The sequence below is a fragment of the Buceros rhinoceros genome, unplaced genomic scaffold (assembly GCF_000710305.1).
Source record: "Buceros rhinoceros silvestris isolate BGI_N320 unplaced genomic scaffold, ASM71030v1 scaffold23779, whole genome shotgun sequence".
Lineage (NCBI taxonomy): Eukaryota > Metazoa > Chordata > Aves > Bucerotiformes > Bucerotidae > Buceros > Buceros rhinoceros.
Window position 1 is genome coordinate 41191 of NW_010431271.1, and position 19429 is coordinate 60619.

Here is a 19429-nt window from a genome sequence, read left to right on the forward strand (position 1 = left end):
CCCCCAAACAACTGAAGGTTTGCTAACCCAACACCAAAGAAGTTGATAAAATTTCAGATGGCTAGTGTTTGACACTCTCTAATAACCCCATTGCAGCAGTGGTGAACAGAGGTGTTCAACATTGTTATTACCAAAGATGCAAATGCTAGAGGCAAGGTGAGGAGTTCAACAGTTGAGATGACTGCAGACTATACAAGCAGAATTCAGAGCAGCAAGTTTGTGCCAGAGGTAGAATATTTAACTAGTACTATTCAGAGTATTGAAGGTGATTCATCAACAAAAGGCAACAACAACAATATCATGTTCAAGCCAGAGAATTAAAGAGGACATTTTATCCTCTTGGTGGATTAAAGTTTTAAAGTAGATTGAAGTCAGTGCTTGTTGAGGTATCACCCTTTTTATAAGCAAGACAGCTACAAGACAGTAAGATGGTCCATGCCATCTTAGATACCTACGTTGTTTTGGTTTTCTTGACTTTACCTGGGTAACTACTGAATGAGACCCGGCTGGTGCTAGTGTATGGATCGATTATATTGAAGTTCCAATGCTTGTATATTCTCAGTGTGGCTGCATATGTAAACCAGCTGGAATGGGCAAAGAATATATTCTCATATCCTGGCAGAACCTGGAAAACAGAAGCAGGAAGATTAATAATTTCAGACTCTACTCTGCATGTTTTGTGCTTGATAAAACAAGTTGTTCTCCCAGTTTAAGTAGTTTGATTAATTGCATTGTTCAAGAAGGAGCAGATTCTTGTGCTTTTAACTGTGTACTTAACAATGAATTTCTGAAATGAATGCTTTTCAACTTCAGGTGAATATTGGTTTTCTAAGATACATGGAGTCTCCATATGTTGACTGGATCCTTGATAATTTCAACTGAAAATTTTAATTGCCACCATAATGTATCAGACACTTATCTTAAGTGTTCTTACTGTCATTGCTCCCATTGGAAAGCCATTCCAGTTAACACTTAACATCAGCCACTTGTACATTTTTTCTTGTGCTAGTGCTATCCTTTAGTTTAAGCAATCCTCTTCCCTCCTCCCTAATTTTGCCCAATGTATTTGTGGACATTCAAAATACCACCTTTTAGACTTCACTTGGCTAGGTGAAACAAGTTACTCTCTTCCAGTCTTCTCTGTGGTAGCTCCCCATTCCCCATTCTAGTAGCTTTTCATTTTCAGTCTCTGTGGGTTTGGTTTGGGTTTTTTCCCTGCCCTTGAACACACACGAGCAAAACTGGACCCAAAATACTGTGGAGGTGCAAATGACAGCTACATAAAAGCACCTTGACAGGAGTCTCTTTATGCATACAACATACAGTGAAGACTCCAGAAACACAGACTCATGCCACTGCAAATCAACGCGGTCACTGGAAATGAAGTTCCTGGTGCTTACCTTGATAAGTGCAGAACAGTGACCCATATCCCACTGATACTTCCCATGGTTTCCTGGCTCCACATTGCATTGTCCACTCCGTGCAGAATACTCAAATAATGCAGGAATTAGGTCCAAAAGGTCTCCAACTGCATTCAGAAATTGGACATCAAAGATGCTCAATGGCTGAGAAAAGGAAGGAAAGAGAGAACACAAAAAGTACTTTCAGACAGAAGCATCAAAACAGTCTCAGCTGTTAAGAGTATTTTTTTTTCCTCTCTCTCAAAGGAAGCTCTTATGTGTCTATGATTGCAAAGCCTAGATGCTCCAACTCTGTGGCACCTAGGTACCTTTAAGGGTCTGGTACTTGTAGTGGTGTTAGCAATGCTAACATTTCTGAGAAGAAAGGAAACACTAGTAGTAACTTAGGGAACTTCATGTGTGTCTTTGCAAATAGCATACCAATCAGCCTGCTGTTTCTGTTATGCTTGGGTGATAGCAAAATTTACTTTGTTGTTTATCTAGATGCCTTTAAAGAGCCTTACATTATAAAAATCTGAAAACCTCCAAGCATGTTTGTTAAAGACTGCAATTTAAGTCATCCTCAGGACTGAGAGGGAAGAGCAAACAAGGAAAGCAGGATATGTTAACAATATTAATCAAGTACAGAACTAGCTGAAGAAAGGAAGTCAGTCAAAAAGCACTCTGCTATGCGCTTTCAAAAACCCCTTATGGCTGGAGCTAGCCAACGTTAACGACACACAGCTCATTGTGCAACACGCTCTTCAGAACCTTCTCTTAATTTGCCTCTTCAAAAATTTCAACTTTAAGAACGCTTTCTATATCTTTCCTGTCGTTTCTTGCACCATGTCTTTACTTAAGGTGAGGTTTAAGGAAAAGAAGTCAGAACACACATCGCTGTAGGGCTATGTATAGTAATTTTAGAATGGAACATAATGATACAGCAAAGAAACAGATTGTAATGATATAAATAAATTATTAACTCATATAGCTGTCCTCTCTACAGACCCCAAAAAAGGGGAGACAAGCACACAGAAAAAATAAACAGTCCCAAATCCATTTACTTTTTATCCAAAATGTCAAATTCTGTGTTACCTATCTCTTGTTTTGGCAGAGAGAATAGCCAACAGGAAAACAAAAAATAATGTGAATTCCATCCATATATCCCAGGGGAAGGAATTAAACATTTCCACAATGCTTACCAAGACAAGTAAGAGAAATAAGCCATTCTCACCACTAAAACTGTGCATCGCAGAAGGCCCTAACAGCAGCTATAGTTCCAGGAAGAAATCCAAAGCAAGTTTTCGTATGTTATATTACTTTAGCTCATCACGGTTTTGCTGTAAGGACCCAAAAAAAGAACCACAAATGCCACAGCTGATAACCATGTCCTGAGCCATTTTAATTGTACTTGCCGTCCATTTGCTAGCACTCCAATATTCTCCTCGATAAAACCTGCCTTCATTGTCACATTACAGGTAGCTATACTAATACTGCTGCAGCACCACTTGGAATTGCCTGTATGTTTTTAAAGAGTTTCACATTTCTGTGCTATTTTACAGTCATTTCAGGTCAAAAATTCAGTAACTATTAGGAATTCCATTCAAGCCAGAACGAGGAAGGAAGCTATCAGAACTATGCACACAGAAAGGTGGCCAGAGAGCAGAAGGAACAACCCACCAAAATGCAGAACAAAAGGTTATATAAATTCCTAGGGCTCCACTGAGTGAGATTAGTCTGACGACTCCCAAAACCAGCCAAAATATTAGAGAAGTAGAAGAGGAACACACTGTGAAGAACCCACTAGGGTTCTGTTTTCATTCCCCTTGAGAGGCAAGGAAATTTAATTCCAGTTTATTTCCAAAAGTTCATTGCTCTGCTTGGAAAAACCAGTGTTTGTGTATAAGATTGTCTCATGCTCAATGACATCTCACAGGCCCAGTGCACAGAGCTCCTGTGGAGTCTCAGCAAAACAAAGCACTGAAACAGGAGTGGCCTGAGGCATCTGCAACAAAGCACAGGACCCCAGTTTGGGAATAACTACAGCTGATTTCCAGGATATATGGAGAAATCCTCACTGAAGAGTTAATTAGGGTCCATGAGCAATAACTAGACAAAAAATGTGTGTATCATAACAAGTGCATGATATAGGGCATTATTACAATCTTTTGTAGTCACCTTCTTCCATCTTGCACAGCAATGTCAGGAAAACTCCCTGCCTGCATGGTTTACATCCTGAAGAGGAGTGAATGAATGAGCTAAATTGACAAGCAGAGAGAGGAGGTATAGCCACCACAAGAGAAAAGAGTTCTTTTGCTAGAACATGTGGCTCCTCTAAAGTACCATGCTGAATAGCCAAAAAAGGAAAGAAATAAAATCAAATTTAGTTTGAATTACATCACCTGTAAGGAGAAATAAACAACAAAAGGATAGCAGATAGGAGAGAACCAACCTTAAAGGCTACATGGGACATAAAAATAGACAAGTTATTCTGTAACAATTGTTTTCCAGTAACTCCCCCATGCATGAGCATTCTCAATATAAAATAAGGAAGTACAAATAGAGAGCTGTCCTAGAATCATTGCGGCATTTAAAACTCTGACACCTCCTTATTCAAGAGCAATTTCCCTCTGTAGACAAGCCCCAGATTAATCACAGCGTTGGTAGAGCTTTAGGCAGATGAAAAGCCTTAATGTTCTTTGAGTGCCCCTCCTTCAGAAATTGTCTTGACAAAAGGGTTGGGTTTGTTTACAGGATATAAAATGTTGCTAAACCAGATGGAATAATGTCACACTTTAACATGAAAATGTATTCAGATTTTGACATCATTCTTAATGGTACTTGTAAATATCAAATTCAAAACACAGTTTACAGTATACACTGCCTTCATGTGGGTCTTAATGGAAGCACCTACCTATAATGACCCTGCAGGAAACCAGACCCCGTGCAATTAAAAAAAGTTTAGGAAAAAAACTTTTGAAAAGTTCACTACCCTACAAAACATTTGCTACATACATATAGAAACAAAAAAATATTTATTAGTACTACTATCAAACAGTGCAGAGACCAAACAAATTTTCTTTCTGTACTAAGACTCAGTCATTAGTGGCAAACACAATGGTTCTACAGTATTGAAGTGAAGTAGACTTGAAGTGTAGGGGAGGAAAGAAAACTGGAACATTTCAAAGTGATCTGTGTGCACATAATCCAACTCTCATTTTAGCACAGTGCGGATTTGGCATGGCTTCAAACTACCATGCATTGTACAGGACAACAGAAAGTCAGATCTTTTCACTTGTTGTCCTCAGGTGAGAGCACATCAACTAATCCACCAAATTTAAAACTTCACCTACTTGCAAGTTTGAAAAGTTACATACAAGTGCTGAAAAGAAACCTTCAGATGTTAAATGTGCAAAAGTAAAAGCAGGTTAGCTGTTGAAACAGCTTGTTTCCCTTCTCCTGAAAAGAAAAGGATTTTATTCAACTTTGCCAGTGCTCAGTGTTGAAATCCACACTTAATAAGCATTTCCTTTTCCCCACATCCTTTAGATCTTTTGGTCAATGCTAGTTCAACCAAATGATTTCTCAGTGTTCATGAGAGCACTTTGTCCATGTATGAGCATTTATTGGCAATGGGAGAAATATAAGAACTTTGAAATCCATCTCCTCCTCCCCTTCTCTTCCCCATGTCTCTGATCTTTTGGGAGTTAAGGAAAAAGTTGTTCTGCAGCATTTAGCCTTTTCAAGCTTAGGGCAGTGAGGGAAAACTACTCTCTGTACATTCAGAGCAATCAGTTGAATTTAGAAGTATGCATAGTTTTTCCCAATAGCTGTTACAACAACAGGCAACAATACAGCCTGTCACATGTTGGGTTTTGACTCTGTTTTGTTTGGGGGGGGATTAAAAAAGGAAATAAAACCACCACAACGTCCACACATATTTTCAGTATTTCTAATCTTCATTACTACCATGAATGCAAACTATTGCACCACAAGAGATCAAAAATTATATTTATTCCCAACGATAACAACATTAAGACAACCCACCTACAGAAAGGATTTTTTTTAATGAAACAAAAGTAGCATCTATCAAAGGAAAAAGGGAAGAAAAGACTCAAAGCACTAAAGAAAACACACAACAGGAATATTTGTTTTTAAAAACATGCAGAATTTGTTGGGGGGGCTTTCACTAACAAGTTTCTTTAATTTCTTTGGGTTTTAAGGCAAGAAATGAGTAACAGAAATAGTAAATACTTGTTACTGCACTTGTTGCCCAGAGAAAGATCAAAACAACATTGGATGAATTGAACCAAAGTATGATACTTAGAAACAAAAAAAAAATATCATCTATTAGGTGAATTTATTTGCCAAACATTCTACTTGCTAAGTCTCAAGGATTAAATAAAAGAGTCTTTTTAACATTCTTATAACATGTACTGCAAGAGCAAAGTTGAAAACTGTCTCTTTGGAAGGCAGATGTTCTTTAATCACATGGAATAAGGAAGATATTGTTAGTCTTCTGGGGGGGGGTGTTGTTTGGTTGGTTAGTTTTGTTTTTTAAGCAACAGTTTACAGAAGCTGGGTTGATTCTCAGATAAGCGGATGTGTCAAAGCTAGAATACTAGTCAGTAACATTGCACCTGCACCTGTTTTTATTGTCTGTGTAAGCTCAGAGCACCACTCCTGAAGCTCTTTATTTCCTGCAGGGGATCCTGACAACAGCAAATATGTACACAAATAGCACTGTTGTAGCCTAATCTCCCAAAAAGTAGCATGGTATCCAAAGGGAACTGCCCATACTTTTGCAGAGCTGTTAGGTATCATTTTGATGCCAAGGAAAACAAAACACCTAGATGCAAGAGCAGCTGTCCTCAAAGGCAAGAGGCTGATGTTAACTTGCTGGCTCTGGCAAACAGAGGAAACTGGAGTAGCCTCTGAAGTAAGAGCTACATACACAGGGAACATTTTTGCTTTGAATAAAACAATACAGATCTCAACATCAGTAATAACGCCCAAAGCTAAAAATGTGAATGGCACAGGAAGGTGTCAAAATAAATCCCACCAACCACTTCAGGCACACTTAGGAAAAGAAATAAACATATCCACTCCATATAACTCAAGAATAGAGGACACAAATATTTCAGACTGAACCACACGTCTGAACTTTTCAGTAAATGCACCACTTTTTTTTATATAGGCATGCAGATGAGATCTGAGAAGAGGATAAAAATGACCCTGTCAGTGCTTTTTAGTATCAAATACACAGTTAAATAATAAGTATCAGGAAATACACATTGCAGGCAGGACATGCCTATTATAAAGAAACAGCTTAGACAAACTAGCACTTTCCCCTCCCACCATCTGCATCTAAAGGATTCTGGAGCAGCCAAGAAAATTTGAGCATTGCAGAGCTCTTCAGATACAAGTGTTATGAAAAGGAATTAATGAGATCTTTTCCTAGAAAGTCAATGTTTCTTAGTATCTTCTCTGTAACCCAGGCCCATCAGGATGGATTTTTCCATTATTGTGAACACTCAGAGGTTTTTTTAGTTTGAGCTCGTTCCTTATTCATGAAAGCCCCAGAGTACATTCTATGCAAGAAAGAGATGTGCATTCTACTAAAACCCAATTGTTATAATTTAGAACTCTCAACTACTCTAAAATCTTGATATGGTTAAACCAAGACAAAAAAGGGTCAACTGCAATTACTGAAGTCCCTCCTCTCACATGGAGGAACCTATTAGACATTAAGATTTAAGGACAGCATTATAACTACTCATAGCTCTACTGGAGTTAAAGGTGCTTTGCTGTTACACACAAGCTGATGATCTGGAACGCAACTGTAATTGAATTAAAAAGAAAAGAAACCCAAATCCCTAACCTACCCCACATGGCCTGCCACAGCACTCACCATGTATTTTGTAAAAGGAGACTTAAAAAAGGAGAAGACATTTAGCAATATAAAATACACTCCAAAACAGAGCAGCTTTTAAGATTTGAAACGTGATGCTTGGAAATAAGAATGAAAGCTTTAATACACTCCCTACATGCTGATTCATGCTGTTGCAGCTGATCTTTATACCTAGAGAGTCATTTGCTAAGCAACAATCGTAAAGTGGTGACAGCAACCGCTGTAGAAGCGTCTGTCCTTCTAACATTCAGACATGGATAAAAAAGCCACCCCCAATCTAACCGTGAGCACCCAGGATTCTAAGTCCAGTGCAAAAATCTACGGTGACGTGACATGAGTGCTCAGTCATTATCTACATTGGACACCAAAGTTTTTGTAGAATGGCATGCAAAATGTCTACTTGCCACTAATCAGTCTTATGTTTTTTTCTAAATATCAGACTCCCTTCTCCCATCTTTGTCCTCTAGCATCCCATCCCCAGCTACTGAAAAAGAGATGCAGTAATCTTACTGTTTGTTTGTGTAGTTTAGCCCACTCGAGGGCTCCCATGTACAGACCATCCAACTGTGCAATAATATAGCCAGCATGCCTCCAAAACGGGTCATCCTTATTATTTCTGATTTGTTGTCTTGTCCACTGATCTTGTTTCCTGCAGAGGAACAAACAGGTTGGATTTTTCTAGTTTTTTAGAGTATAACTGATAATGCAGGGAAGGGACAAATGTATTACAACCCAGATGATGCAACCTTCCTAGCGTTTTGAGGTAAATAATGCTCTGCAAGTCCTGTGGACATAAATATTTTATCCTTTGGGTGTAAATGTTCAGATCCATGCAAAATACCCTACAGTAGAGTACCTCCCTCAGGCTTTAGTATCAAAGAAAGTTCGACTCCATCTCTGCTACATCAGATCTAGCATCTCTTTATATCAGTAAAGAGAAATAAGGATTTTATTGGTCAGTTGAACCACTCTTATAATTACCTGCTTAAGAACAAAATAGACTGACCTTTGAAGAACCTATTTCTCTCCTCTAGGTATAAGTGCAACGAAGGCTTTCTGCTGCCTAAGAAACACTGCTATGCAACCCTGAGGAAAAGGTGGAAGGCCAAATACAACCATCCCACGTGCCAAATCCAATCAAGAGGCTACTAGCCAAATAACCAAGGTTTAGAGCATGAGGCAACACAAGCTCAACAGATGCTAGGGCAAAAGCAGCCAACATAAGGATCTTGCAGGGTTCCCTATTTTGCTGTGTGCAAAGGGCCACAGAAGAACCACAGGCGCGAGAGTAAGTCAGCACCAGATTCCAGCCTCTTCCATTCTCCTGTATCTATCTATCCATCCAGCATTATGTACAGTAAAAAAAAAAAAAAAAGAGAGAGAATGAACCTGGCAAGGAAGCAAACTCTTCCAGCAGTATATGGATGATAAAACCAGCCAGACTTAGCTTTCTGGATGTAACAAGATGCAAGCAGCATGTCAGAGGAAACAGGGATATATATGGTCAAAGCATTGAGAGCTGAAGACTTTCAGAACAATGCAGCAGCCCATACTGCAAAACTGCTATGAAGTACAGCAGCAATGCAGGGGTCCAGGATATAGGCAATGGAAAAATGACACAAGGCCACCTAGTGCTGCCCCCCCTCCATCCAACCACACATCTTGGGAGATGCAGCCGCTATGCTGAGTCATTCTGGGAAAAAAAACATACACATTGATATGGTAGCTATACCATTTTTCTCACAAGGAAGACAACAATGCTGAAAAATGATAGCAAGGAAGCACTAAGGTATTTTTCTTCCTCTTTTTGGATAAGCTAATCAGCTTTATATATGTGCACCAATAACAGTCTCTTGTTGAAAGCACAAGACAAGGGAAAGATAAAAAAAAATACCCCCCAGAAATTACCAAAGTTTCGCAGACATATTTGTAATGAAAGAAAATAAATCTAAGGAGGTTTAAATAACTGGCAACTGAGTTTCCCAGTACGTGGCCCAGGTGGGTGGTTTCCCATCAGTGTAGCTGCATTATTTGAGCAGAATTACTTTTGGTTTACACAGCTGAAGAGAAAAGGGAGTCAGGACTTTTGTGATTAGAACAGAATTTACATCAGTGGTAGAATAAACAAAATGCTAATGTAACAGAGGAAGGGGAGGATACATGCACTAAAAAGATTAAGGTGCCAGGAGACCATGCTGCTCAATATAACATTCCAAATACAATGTTTTTAGAAAATAATTTTGACTAGAAAGACCTTCAAAATCCATTGGCATTATCCACACTTTTTTAGCAATGGTTTTAAACATTTCTTTGAAAGAATCAGAATTAGGGAAGGGCATATGCCCTTCTTCATATATATTTAGAATTTTTTACTATTAGTGGCTGAGGGAAAGGAAGTATATACTTTTTAACACATAAGGAATAGAATAAAAAACCCTCAAAAACATGGTCATCCTCCAACCCCAAGTCTTGAATTTTTTTCCTAACAGCTAAATACATACGCCATAAAAGTCTGAACTCCACTTCGAATGGTGGGATTCTTTATTAACTGCGGATACATATTTGCAGCATGGTCATACATGTGCCTGAAAGAAAAAGAGTAGAAGTTATTGTTTTGTGTCTTCCCTTCCTTTTGCTTACCAACCCACTGATTAACAAGCATTTTTAGACAAGCACCACAGTCCCCAAAGAAAGCTTTTCCTTATCACAGAAATTACTTCAGTGCATGAAAGAACAAAGGTAACAGATTACTGAAATTTAACCTAAAATAAATGAACTTGCTAATACCTGCTCAAACTGTACAATGGAAAGATAAACAAGAATGAAACTGAACTACTTCATAGCAAGACTTCACATTTGGGGGATATTTGTAGGCCAGAAGTATCTTGAAAGCATTAGCACAATAAAGCACAACAGAAATCGTTTACTGGAGAGCTCTTCCATATGGAACCCAAAATAAACAAAAAAACCCACAAAAAAACCACAGAGGTGGAGAGAATATAATTTACTGATTCAATGGTGAGAGATTATTTCAGCCTGCTTTCTAGCAGCTTTTACTTACCACTAACCATGAGCATTCCTTTCCAATTAAGCCAAATATCTCTATTTTGAAGTGTGTCTAAGTTCATTCCATGTGTTCCCATAGAAACTCCCACTCATGACAGCCCTAAACAGATTCAGCTTCACGGAAATCAAAATTGTGATTTTTTGTTGTTGAATTCAGTTAGATGTTTCATCCCCCTTAATAAATAGGAACAAGAGTTTTAAGTTTTTTGTTTAGCCCTTTTTGTTTGATTGGTTGAAGTGAAGTTCTTTACATTCCAGGATGAAATCAACTGCTAAAAACTGCTCAGGAGCCCAAAAGTTAAAATCACCCTTCCATTTTAAGTGAAATGTAATTGCCTGTTCAAACCAAAACAAATTTGAGTCAAACTTAAACATTTTTTTCAACCACTTAAGGGGGGGCGTAGGGAAGAAGGGAAAGGAACATCTAGTTCTAGGTGGAAACCAGCAGGTAATTATTTTGCTGAGGTCTGGACTTGGTAGAACTACATCAGTCATCAGTAAAATTAGCTCCTACCAAGTGCTGAGAGAAAGAAAACAGAACTAAGAAACAGGTACCAGCCTCAAAGAAAGCATGTGCCAGCACGACAGAATTCCCTGTACTAAAACTCAGAAGGGCAACTTCCTCTGGGAGGGATACATCCTGATTTACTGATGATTACAGAATCATCCAATGACCTTCTCCCCTCTCTTTCTGTCCCTTCCCCACTCAGAGCTGTTTAAGTATCTGAATGCATGACACTGCTGCTTCTTCTCTCAGCTTTGGTAGTACTCTGACTACCAAATCTAACTGTCTGCATGCAGTCAGGCAAAATACATACTAGGTTGTTATGCAGACAGATAAGCAACAGAGCTGGTGCAAGAAAGCAGCTTTCTACTGTAGAAGATGAACTGATGCATAAAAGGGCCCGATCAGTGCCCTGATCAGAAGTTGGGGAGGATTGGATCTGTGGCGGGAGGTGCTGGGGCAAGAGAAGAAAGCATTCAGCAGCTTCACACCATTACATCTTTCATAAAGCTGCAGCTACAGTATCAGTTTTAGTTCTAGAGTCTGTCTCCCATGCAACACAATGGTCATAATCATAACCAACCTTCTTGTCCTCTTCAAGAAGCAGAAGAAACAGATCAATATTCTCCACACCTGTACTCACAGAGAATGTGGCAAATAAAAATCCAAAGTAATTTTAGGAAGGAAATTATAGCATAACATACTCCTTACAAGTCAGAGCTCTCATGGCACCAGAGAAGCGGAGCAAATAGCACGAGACAGTCCATTGGGCAAATGGTCTTTTAGGGATGAGAACCAAATGAGGAGGATTAAAACAGCCAGGATACTACTCTAACCACTGCCTAGGGCAGGACAGGTGATCAGGCTTCCAGGTTCAACCATCAGCTCTACTCTCCATTTTGCGCTCAAAGGCAGACTTTACACTAGCAGCAGCTTTAAGCTGTGATGACTGACAGAGACAGGGTTAGTTCAGAACCAGAAGTGAATGGCCAGAACCATGAACAGCATTCCTTCTTGTATTTCTTTAGAGAGGACATAAAAAATAAAAATCAGTTCCAGGAATTAAGTGCCCAAGATTATTCAGAATTTTTCCCCTAGTTGTCCTGTCTGTAATTTTTTTTTTGCTTTAACAAGCTTCCATGTGCATGGCTTGCATATTTGTTAGGGTATTATCCTCTGCAATCATTATAGTAAGGTAAGGCTTTGCAACTGTATCTAAGGCCAAATGCAAAGCAATTAAAGCTGGGACAAGAATTCAAAGTGTAAAAACAGCAAAGCAGAGCCCTGCTGCTTCAAATTACAGAGGAAGATGACAGGACCCAGGTCAGCTCAGAAAGGAGTACTATTAATGTTGCTTCAAATTTACATACTGCTTTTAGGCACCTGGCACACCCCAGCTGGAACTGATTAAAAGCCTGTGCTTAATGTCACATATTTGGATGGGCTCTGCCATTCCCCAGATAAAGTGAGGCCTCATTAACACTTCTGTTTGTAATGGGGGAAGAGAATTCATGCCCAAGAAAACCATCTTTGGCTGGATGATAGGAGTGGACCTCACAGAGAGGTGACAGACGGGTGATAAAAACAAATGTCTGATCTCCAGACACTACAGATAACTACAAGTAGATTTATTCCACCTCTATGTGCTTTCAAAATAGACAGCTACTATCTGAATTAGGTGCCAACACAAGAAAGATGAATCATGCTCTAGAAAAAGGCCCGTGTTTCTACCCTCATTGGTAAATGGGTCTAAGTTAGTTGCTGCTTTTTCTACCACAGTCCTATACAGCTAGACCTGAGATTAATTCTTCCCCAATAATCTGAGATAAGACAGCACCAGCAAGTTGGTTGGATTTTAAATCTGTTTGTCTCATTGTGCTTGGGTTCCTACTAAAGACAAAGCGTACACTTTTAGAATAAATATTTTGTCACTCTTCTGCTTACATCATGAGGCCTAGCTGTGCCTAGAAACCCTCCTTCATGCCCTAACTGTAATGCAAGAACTGAGCTAGCTGAGAATTCCTGGAGGCCTCCAAATTGCAGGCACTGTCAAGCTGGAGCTCCTGCAGGAACCTGTACTTCAACTTGGAATCAAGCTTGCAATGTGTTCTTCCCAATAATGCATCACATCAGAGCTCTTCTTGGTAGAGCTTCACGGTTTCTGCAAAGAGTCACCTTGGGTCATTTCTACTTCACGGAGTCATTGTCATCAACAGATACATGACACTGGAGTCCCTGGAGTTTTTCAAGCTACAGGTAGCAGTTTGCTAGAGGGAACTTCAATTGCCAGGCATACCCTATGTATTCACATTGTGGGGCTCTGCCTGATCCACCTGAGGTTGTGCTTGTACAGGCAAGGAACACAAGCATCTTCACTCCAGTAGCTAAGTGGCTGGTGATGCAAATAAAGTCTTCACCACAGCCAAACACACTGTTACATTCTTCCTTGCTATTACCAAATTTTTAAAAAGGAAGGTTGAGCTGTGTGCGGCTACTGCAGGCACTGATGTCTGCAAAAGCAGAACGAGCGTTAGAGACACCTTCCCATAAATAGTCACAGTGATGCTAGAAAGCTTCCTTGAAGATACACTGAATGGACCAGGCAATTTGACGGAGATAGAGTTACAGACTGGGAAAGACTGTTTCCCAGTTTTATTTCAGAAGATTGCGTAGCTGTCCCAAAGAACAAACATCTGCCTGCATATCAGTCAGGATTCTGTGAATCTCTAGGCAAGATAAAGGAGGAGAAATGGAGGTCTGAGAGGAGCATTAACACCTGCAAACTTAGTGAGTTCTCACTACTCTGTGGTTCAGGAAATTGCAAACACTGTGTAAGAGGATTCATTGGTTGCAGTTTGATTACAAAAAAAAAAAAGACAAAACACCAGGGCCACACAGCTAAAACCTGAAGTAATAGGTTCTCCAACTTCTTAAGGGTCAGGGGAGCAAATCATGTATTCATCTCTGCTCCTTAGCTGGAGCATTTTCAGCATTTTCTTGGCTTCAGAGAGAAGCCCTCTTTATCCAAAATAGCTTTACAAGACCTCACAGGAAAAGCTTATATTTGTACCCCCAGTGAGAAATATGCTCCACTGCAGGTACAACATACAAAAGGACGAAGACAGCCAAACCCCAAATTCAGACGGTATGTGTAGTATTTGATAGTAATTTCAATGATAGCAAGCATTTTCAGGTTTTGCACAGTCAGGATCTCTCAGTAGATTTCCTCAATAAGTTTCCTCAGAAAAGAAAGGCTTTGACTACTTCTGGTTTTGCATCTTAAACCACTCTCATGCTCAAACTCCTTTAAAACAGTCAAGTTTCCCACTTTGCTTAAAAGCCAAAGTTTCAAACGCTACTTTTCCACATTGATACAAACCCTGAACTTCACTTCCACAGACTTCACGATCTCTGTTCATTACTATTTCTGCTGTACCCCCTTCTCTACAAAAGGACACTCAGCACTGCAGTTGGTAGCTCTACCTTAAAAACAGCTAGGACTAAGAACTAGCCTCAGGAAGCACCTGATCTAAAGAAAGCCCTGAAGTGAATTACTTGTGAGTACCCTCACTTCTGCACCCATTCGATTAACACCCATGAAAAAAACAAAGGGGAAAAACTCCCTCCTCTAAACCTAAGCATAGTCTAAGACATCAGATAAAGCCCCTGAGGACACTGTTTCACATTCAAACTACCTTTAAAGGAATGGCATATACTTAGGTTTGTTTTAAAGACAGCCAGGAAGACTTACAAATCCATTGTGGAGGCAGAAGGGGAACAGGGTATAGGCTGTTCTTACTAGAATATTACTTGCCATCTAATTGGATCTACCATGGATTGGGGTCTTTATGTAGTATATGACAAAGCTTAAGCTTAACCACTTAGAGATGAGTACACCTAGGTAAAGCCTTAGTGAAAAAAGTCTGTTGAGCAATACTCAATTTTAACAATATTCTAAATGTAATGCTAGCATCCCCCAGATCCATGTGTAGTTTACATAAACTGAATAGTGCATAACAGCAACCTCTTGTGCCAAATATTCCAAGAACATACATCCAGATGTCTCAAGTACTTCATGTCCTTTTCTGCCTAGAGTGCAGGTTGTGCACTCAGAACTCTAGAATCCCTTTACTATTCCCCTCAGAAGTGTTTTGTTATCGACAAATATTACTTTATTGAATTTCCTTTATACTCTCCAGAAACCTAACTGCCTCTCCAGCAAAGTCTACTAGAGAGTCACTTTAACATACCATATGATCAGAGAACTATCCATAAATCTTAACTGATCTTAAAACATCTTATAATTAAATTAGTATCAACTTGTCCAGCAACTACATCTGGTTCATGTTCACCATCATGTTCAACAGACAACCTTGTCCTGATGGTCTGTTCAATGCAGACTACCGGTTTGGAAGCAAAGCTGGTGAAGCCAAATTCACGTCTCTGTATCCATCAAAAGCATCTCCCAACTATTCCCCAGCCATGCATCAGAATTTGCAATTTTTCTTTTCCTATGACTAAGTTGATAGGGGAAAAGATGGAGCTTGTTCAACAAGCCACATAGCATGTACTTAGCTATATCACCACCTATATCCTACCAGTTAGTACGTCATAGCACCATTCTGTCTCCCGACTTAGTTACGAAAAGAATAGGGTTTGGTTTTGCGGGTTGTTAATTTTTTTTTGGTTGGGTGGGTGGGTTTGGGTTTTTGTTGATGGTGGGTTTGGAGGGGGAGGAAAAAACCTGCTCTGGATTCATAACAAGTACAAAATTCTGTCAGTTTTCATAGATCTGCATTGTGGGAGGGATTCAGTCCCTCCTCTTCAAAGGGCTTTCAGGAATACACTGATCCTTCTAGTCACACACCAGCCTGCCTGCAGGCCTATCAGCACATTTTAAATTGTCTGAGACAGACTAAACTCTTCATGCCCTCAAGAATCAGTATCTGCTCCCCAGCAGTTTCCTGACAATTTGGTGCAAAAGGTCCTTAAGGAAGCCCTGCAGCTCTTGCTAGCAACATCTCTCCCTGCCTGATCTGCTTTCAGTTGTCTCATCTGTTGTTGGTCAGTCAGCTAACTACAGGCCAGGGAGGTAACTATTCTTTCTGCTTCCTTTTGTACTTATTTACAACACAGGACTTACGCACTTCCTTACACTTACTTCCTACACTATTCTGTGATTACATGAATCAGTAATATAGATACGGTACTTATCTATCTCACCAAGGTGTTAGGAGAGCCTGCAGGATGAGGAGATGGAACATCTTAATCCCGTAATGAAGAGGCTACACTTCATACCTACTACTAATTAAAAGAACAGCACACCACTGCAAAATGTATGGTTAGTTTAAATGGATGGAAATTAAGGGAAAGGGGAAAAAAAACCAAAAACAACAAACTCACAAGTATACAGAAATCCACTGGAAGTGTCATAAACTGAGTTGCTTCCTGGGGTACTTACGGAGCTGTAAGATAGCCTTCCAAAAAGCCAGCTGCATACATGATATCTTCATTGCTTAAGGTCTGACTGCCATAGCCTGCTCTGATTTCCAAAACTCCCCAACCTGTTGTCTGTATAGTGTTGTTGTAGAAACCATAGGCATCTCCACTTCTGTCCAGTATATTCTTGACCTGAAGGGTTTTTGCAGCTCTATTCCAGTACACAGTTGCATAGCGGATTTCTATGGTGAAAAAAGGGAGCAATGGAAAAAAAAAACCCAAACATGAGTAGGTATTTCCTATCTAATATTGAAATGTCAAGACAGTATTTTGGCAATTTAAAGTTCATTCGATAGCTTTCCATCAGGTTTAGTTCTACCACAGAGAGCAACACTAATGTTAACACACTGAAAAGCAGCATGAGAACTAAAACAAAAGCTTACAGGTAAATATTCCCATGTTACTCTTCTAGAAATTATCTAGAACTGTTATAGTATAGAGCTCCAATGCAGCTGAGCCCAGAGAAGCATTCCCTTACCTGGCCCAGAAGAAAATCTATACAAATCTCACTGAAAGTCACTTTGAAAGACAGCATGCCTTAGCAACTGCAAAGGCTTAAGTTACACTTGACTTTGTTTTCCACCTAAAGATTCAAGAGGGTACAAAAATTTTCTAAACTGTCTTTCTGGGCTACTAATCCTGGAGATGGCATTACCGAACAGGAACACTAGAACTCAGTGGATGAGGCCTAACAACAAAAGCACCATACATATCCAATCCCTTATAAGACTCACAACCCCCATCACCCAGCCAGAATAAAATCAATCCCAAGTGTGAAAAGAACAGGAAGGAAGCGCACTAGACTACTCCGAGTTCTGCCTGGACATTTAAGAAACATTCTTCATTAGTTGGTTCATTAGCTCCTGCTGAGCTAAAGAACAAACAGCAAGGTAAACTGCTTTCCAAAAAAAGAAAAACCAACCCTATAACTGTAATTCAACCTTCCCTAAGATGGGACCCGATTACATCTGACCTCTTTTCATGACTGATTAAATCACTACCACAGCACTGCAAGTGAAGAGTTGAAAAACCACGAGTCAGAGTTCCCAAAATTATTTGAAACATTTTAAGGGATAAGCTCATAAACACTTAAAACTACTGAGAAACCAGCAATGTTTTTCCTCCTCTCCAGTGTGTGGGAACTAGTCGTGCCAGTTTATAGCACTTTGGTTACTACTCCTCACAGCAATTCATTTTGTGCATCATGCCCATAACGGCTGCAAAATAGAGAGCGAGATCTAATTCTGGATGATTTCACACAAAATACTTAGTACACGTGCTCTGATAATGGACCTATTAAAAAATAATGCCAGCACAATACCTAATGCTCTTCAAAAACTGCAAGTAAAATGTTTGTGATTAAGCAGCTAGTTTGATTTCAAATTAAGTACATCCACTTCGTTCAGTTCTCTAAAACATAAAGAAGCTATTTTTAAGAAGAGCCATGACATATTTTAATAAAAAAAGCAAAAACATTTTCCAAGAAACAAACTCTTTCTCCAACTAATCACTTTTTGACATAGCAGTTACTCAGTTGCTTTAAGCCAGTTTTCATCAATTTTACCAACTGTTCAATATCTGTGTCATTCAACAGCTGGAAAGTTCTCTCCTGGTGTTCTAGCAATGACAGCTAAAACTGTTTCTTACTGAGATCACAGAATGGCTGAGGTTGGAGGGGACCTCTGGAAGTCCATCCAATCATCCTGCTCAAGCAGGGTCATCTAAAGCAAGTTGCCCAGGATCATGTCCAAACTGCTTTTAAGTATCTCCAAGGGTGGAGATTTTTATAACCTCTCTGGGCAACCTGTACCAGCGTTTGCTCACCCTCATAATAAAAAAATGTTTCCTGATGTTCAAAGAAACCCCCCCATTTTTGCACCCATTGCCTCTGGTCCTGCCATTGGGCACCACTGAAAAAAAAAATTCCATCTGCTTTACATCCTCACTTCAAGTTTGTGGTTTTTTTAGCTTGGGGGTTTTTTTGGGTTTTGGTTTTTTTTTTTTTAAAAACACACACACTTAGGAGTTCTTCCTTGTACAGTCTCTTCTCGAGGTGAAGCAGTCCCCAGCTCTCAGCCATTCCTCACGCAAGAGATGCTTCAGACCCTTAATCACCTTCATAGCACTGTGCCACACTCTCTACAGTAATTCCAGATCTCAGAGTTCCAGATCTCTCTTGCACTGGGGAGCCCAGACCCAGCACATCGGGCACATCCTTACCAATCCCAAGGAGAGGGCAAGAATCACCTCCCTCGACATGCTGGCAACACTCCTCCTGATGCAGCTCAGGAGACCGTTACCCTTTTTTGCCACAAGGGCACACTGGCGCCTCAAGTTCAGTTTCACATCCACCAGGACCCCCATGCCCTTTTCTGAAAAGCTGCTAATTGGTCATCCCCCGGCATATACTGGTACACAGGTTTATTCCTCCTCAGGTGCAGGACTTGGCAATTCCCTTTGTTGCCTGCTAAATGGCAGCACAAAGCTCTGATATGAGCCACTCCTCCCAGCTTTGTATCAGTTGGCAAATTTACTGCAGGTACTCTGCCTCAACAACCAGATCATTAAGGAAGATGCTAAATAATATTGACCACTGGCATAAAGCATTGGGTTACCGGCCTACAGCTAGACTCTGTACCACAAAGCACTCTGTCACTCTTCGTGATGTTCTGAAGACACTTCACATGTGAACAGGAAAAGCATTTAGCAAGAACAGAATTTTAATAGGAAAGGAACTGGGTTTTTTTCTCCCTCTTTCTATGAATAGAAGTTTTTAGATGAGTCTCTAGAGATGAAGTCGTTTCAGGGACTTGGAACACAGTGTTTAAAAACATGTTTTTCTTCTGCCAGGTACCAAGGCTATTTAAAGGACTGAGACATGACAGACTTTGGATTACTCTTCAAGGAGCTATAATCTTACTTTTCAGTTGTCTCCTTAACTATCTTCTATTAATAAATGAGATAATTGCTACTTTAGCTTAAAGTAAACAAGGGAATCACTCAGACTGAAAATCTATAAAAAGAAAAGCAGGCTGATAAGGGTCATCA

The 19429-nt window shown here is 39.8% G+C and overlaps 1 protein-coding gene across 1 annotated transcript in view; it reads right to left on the reverse strand.

The window, feature by feature from the left end:
- Nucleotides 1-18745, reverse strand: part of PLBD1 (phospholipase B domain containing 1) — a 32152-nt gene extending 13407 nt beyond the window's left edge. Inside the window, exons 1-6 of the mRNA XM_010143383.1 lie at nt 18682-18745; nt 16344-16563; nt 9813-9896; nt 7822-7960; nt 1401-1565; nt 481-625 (exon numbers count right to left, since the gene is read on the reverse strand). Coding sequence (XP_010141685.1) covers nt 481-625; nt 1401-1565; nt 7822-7960; nt 9813-9896; nt 16344-16563; nt 18682-18745 — 817 coding nt within the window. The remainder of the gene's footprint in view (nt 1-480; nt 626-1400; nt 1566-7821; nt 7961-9812; nt 9897-16343; nt 16564-18681) is intronic.
- Between the last annotated feature and the right edge of the window lie 684 nt (nt 18746-19429).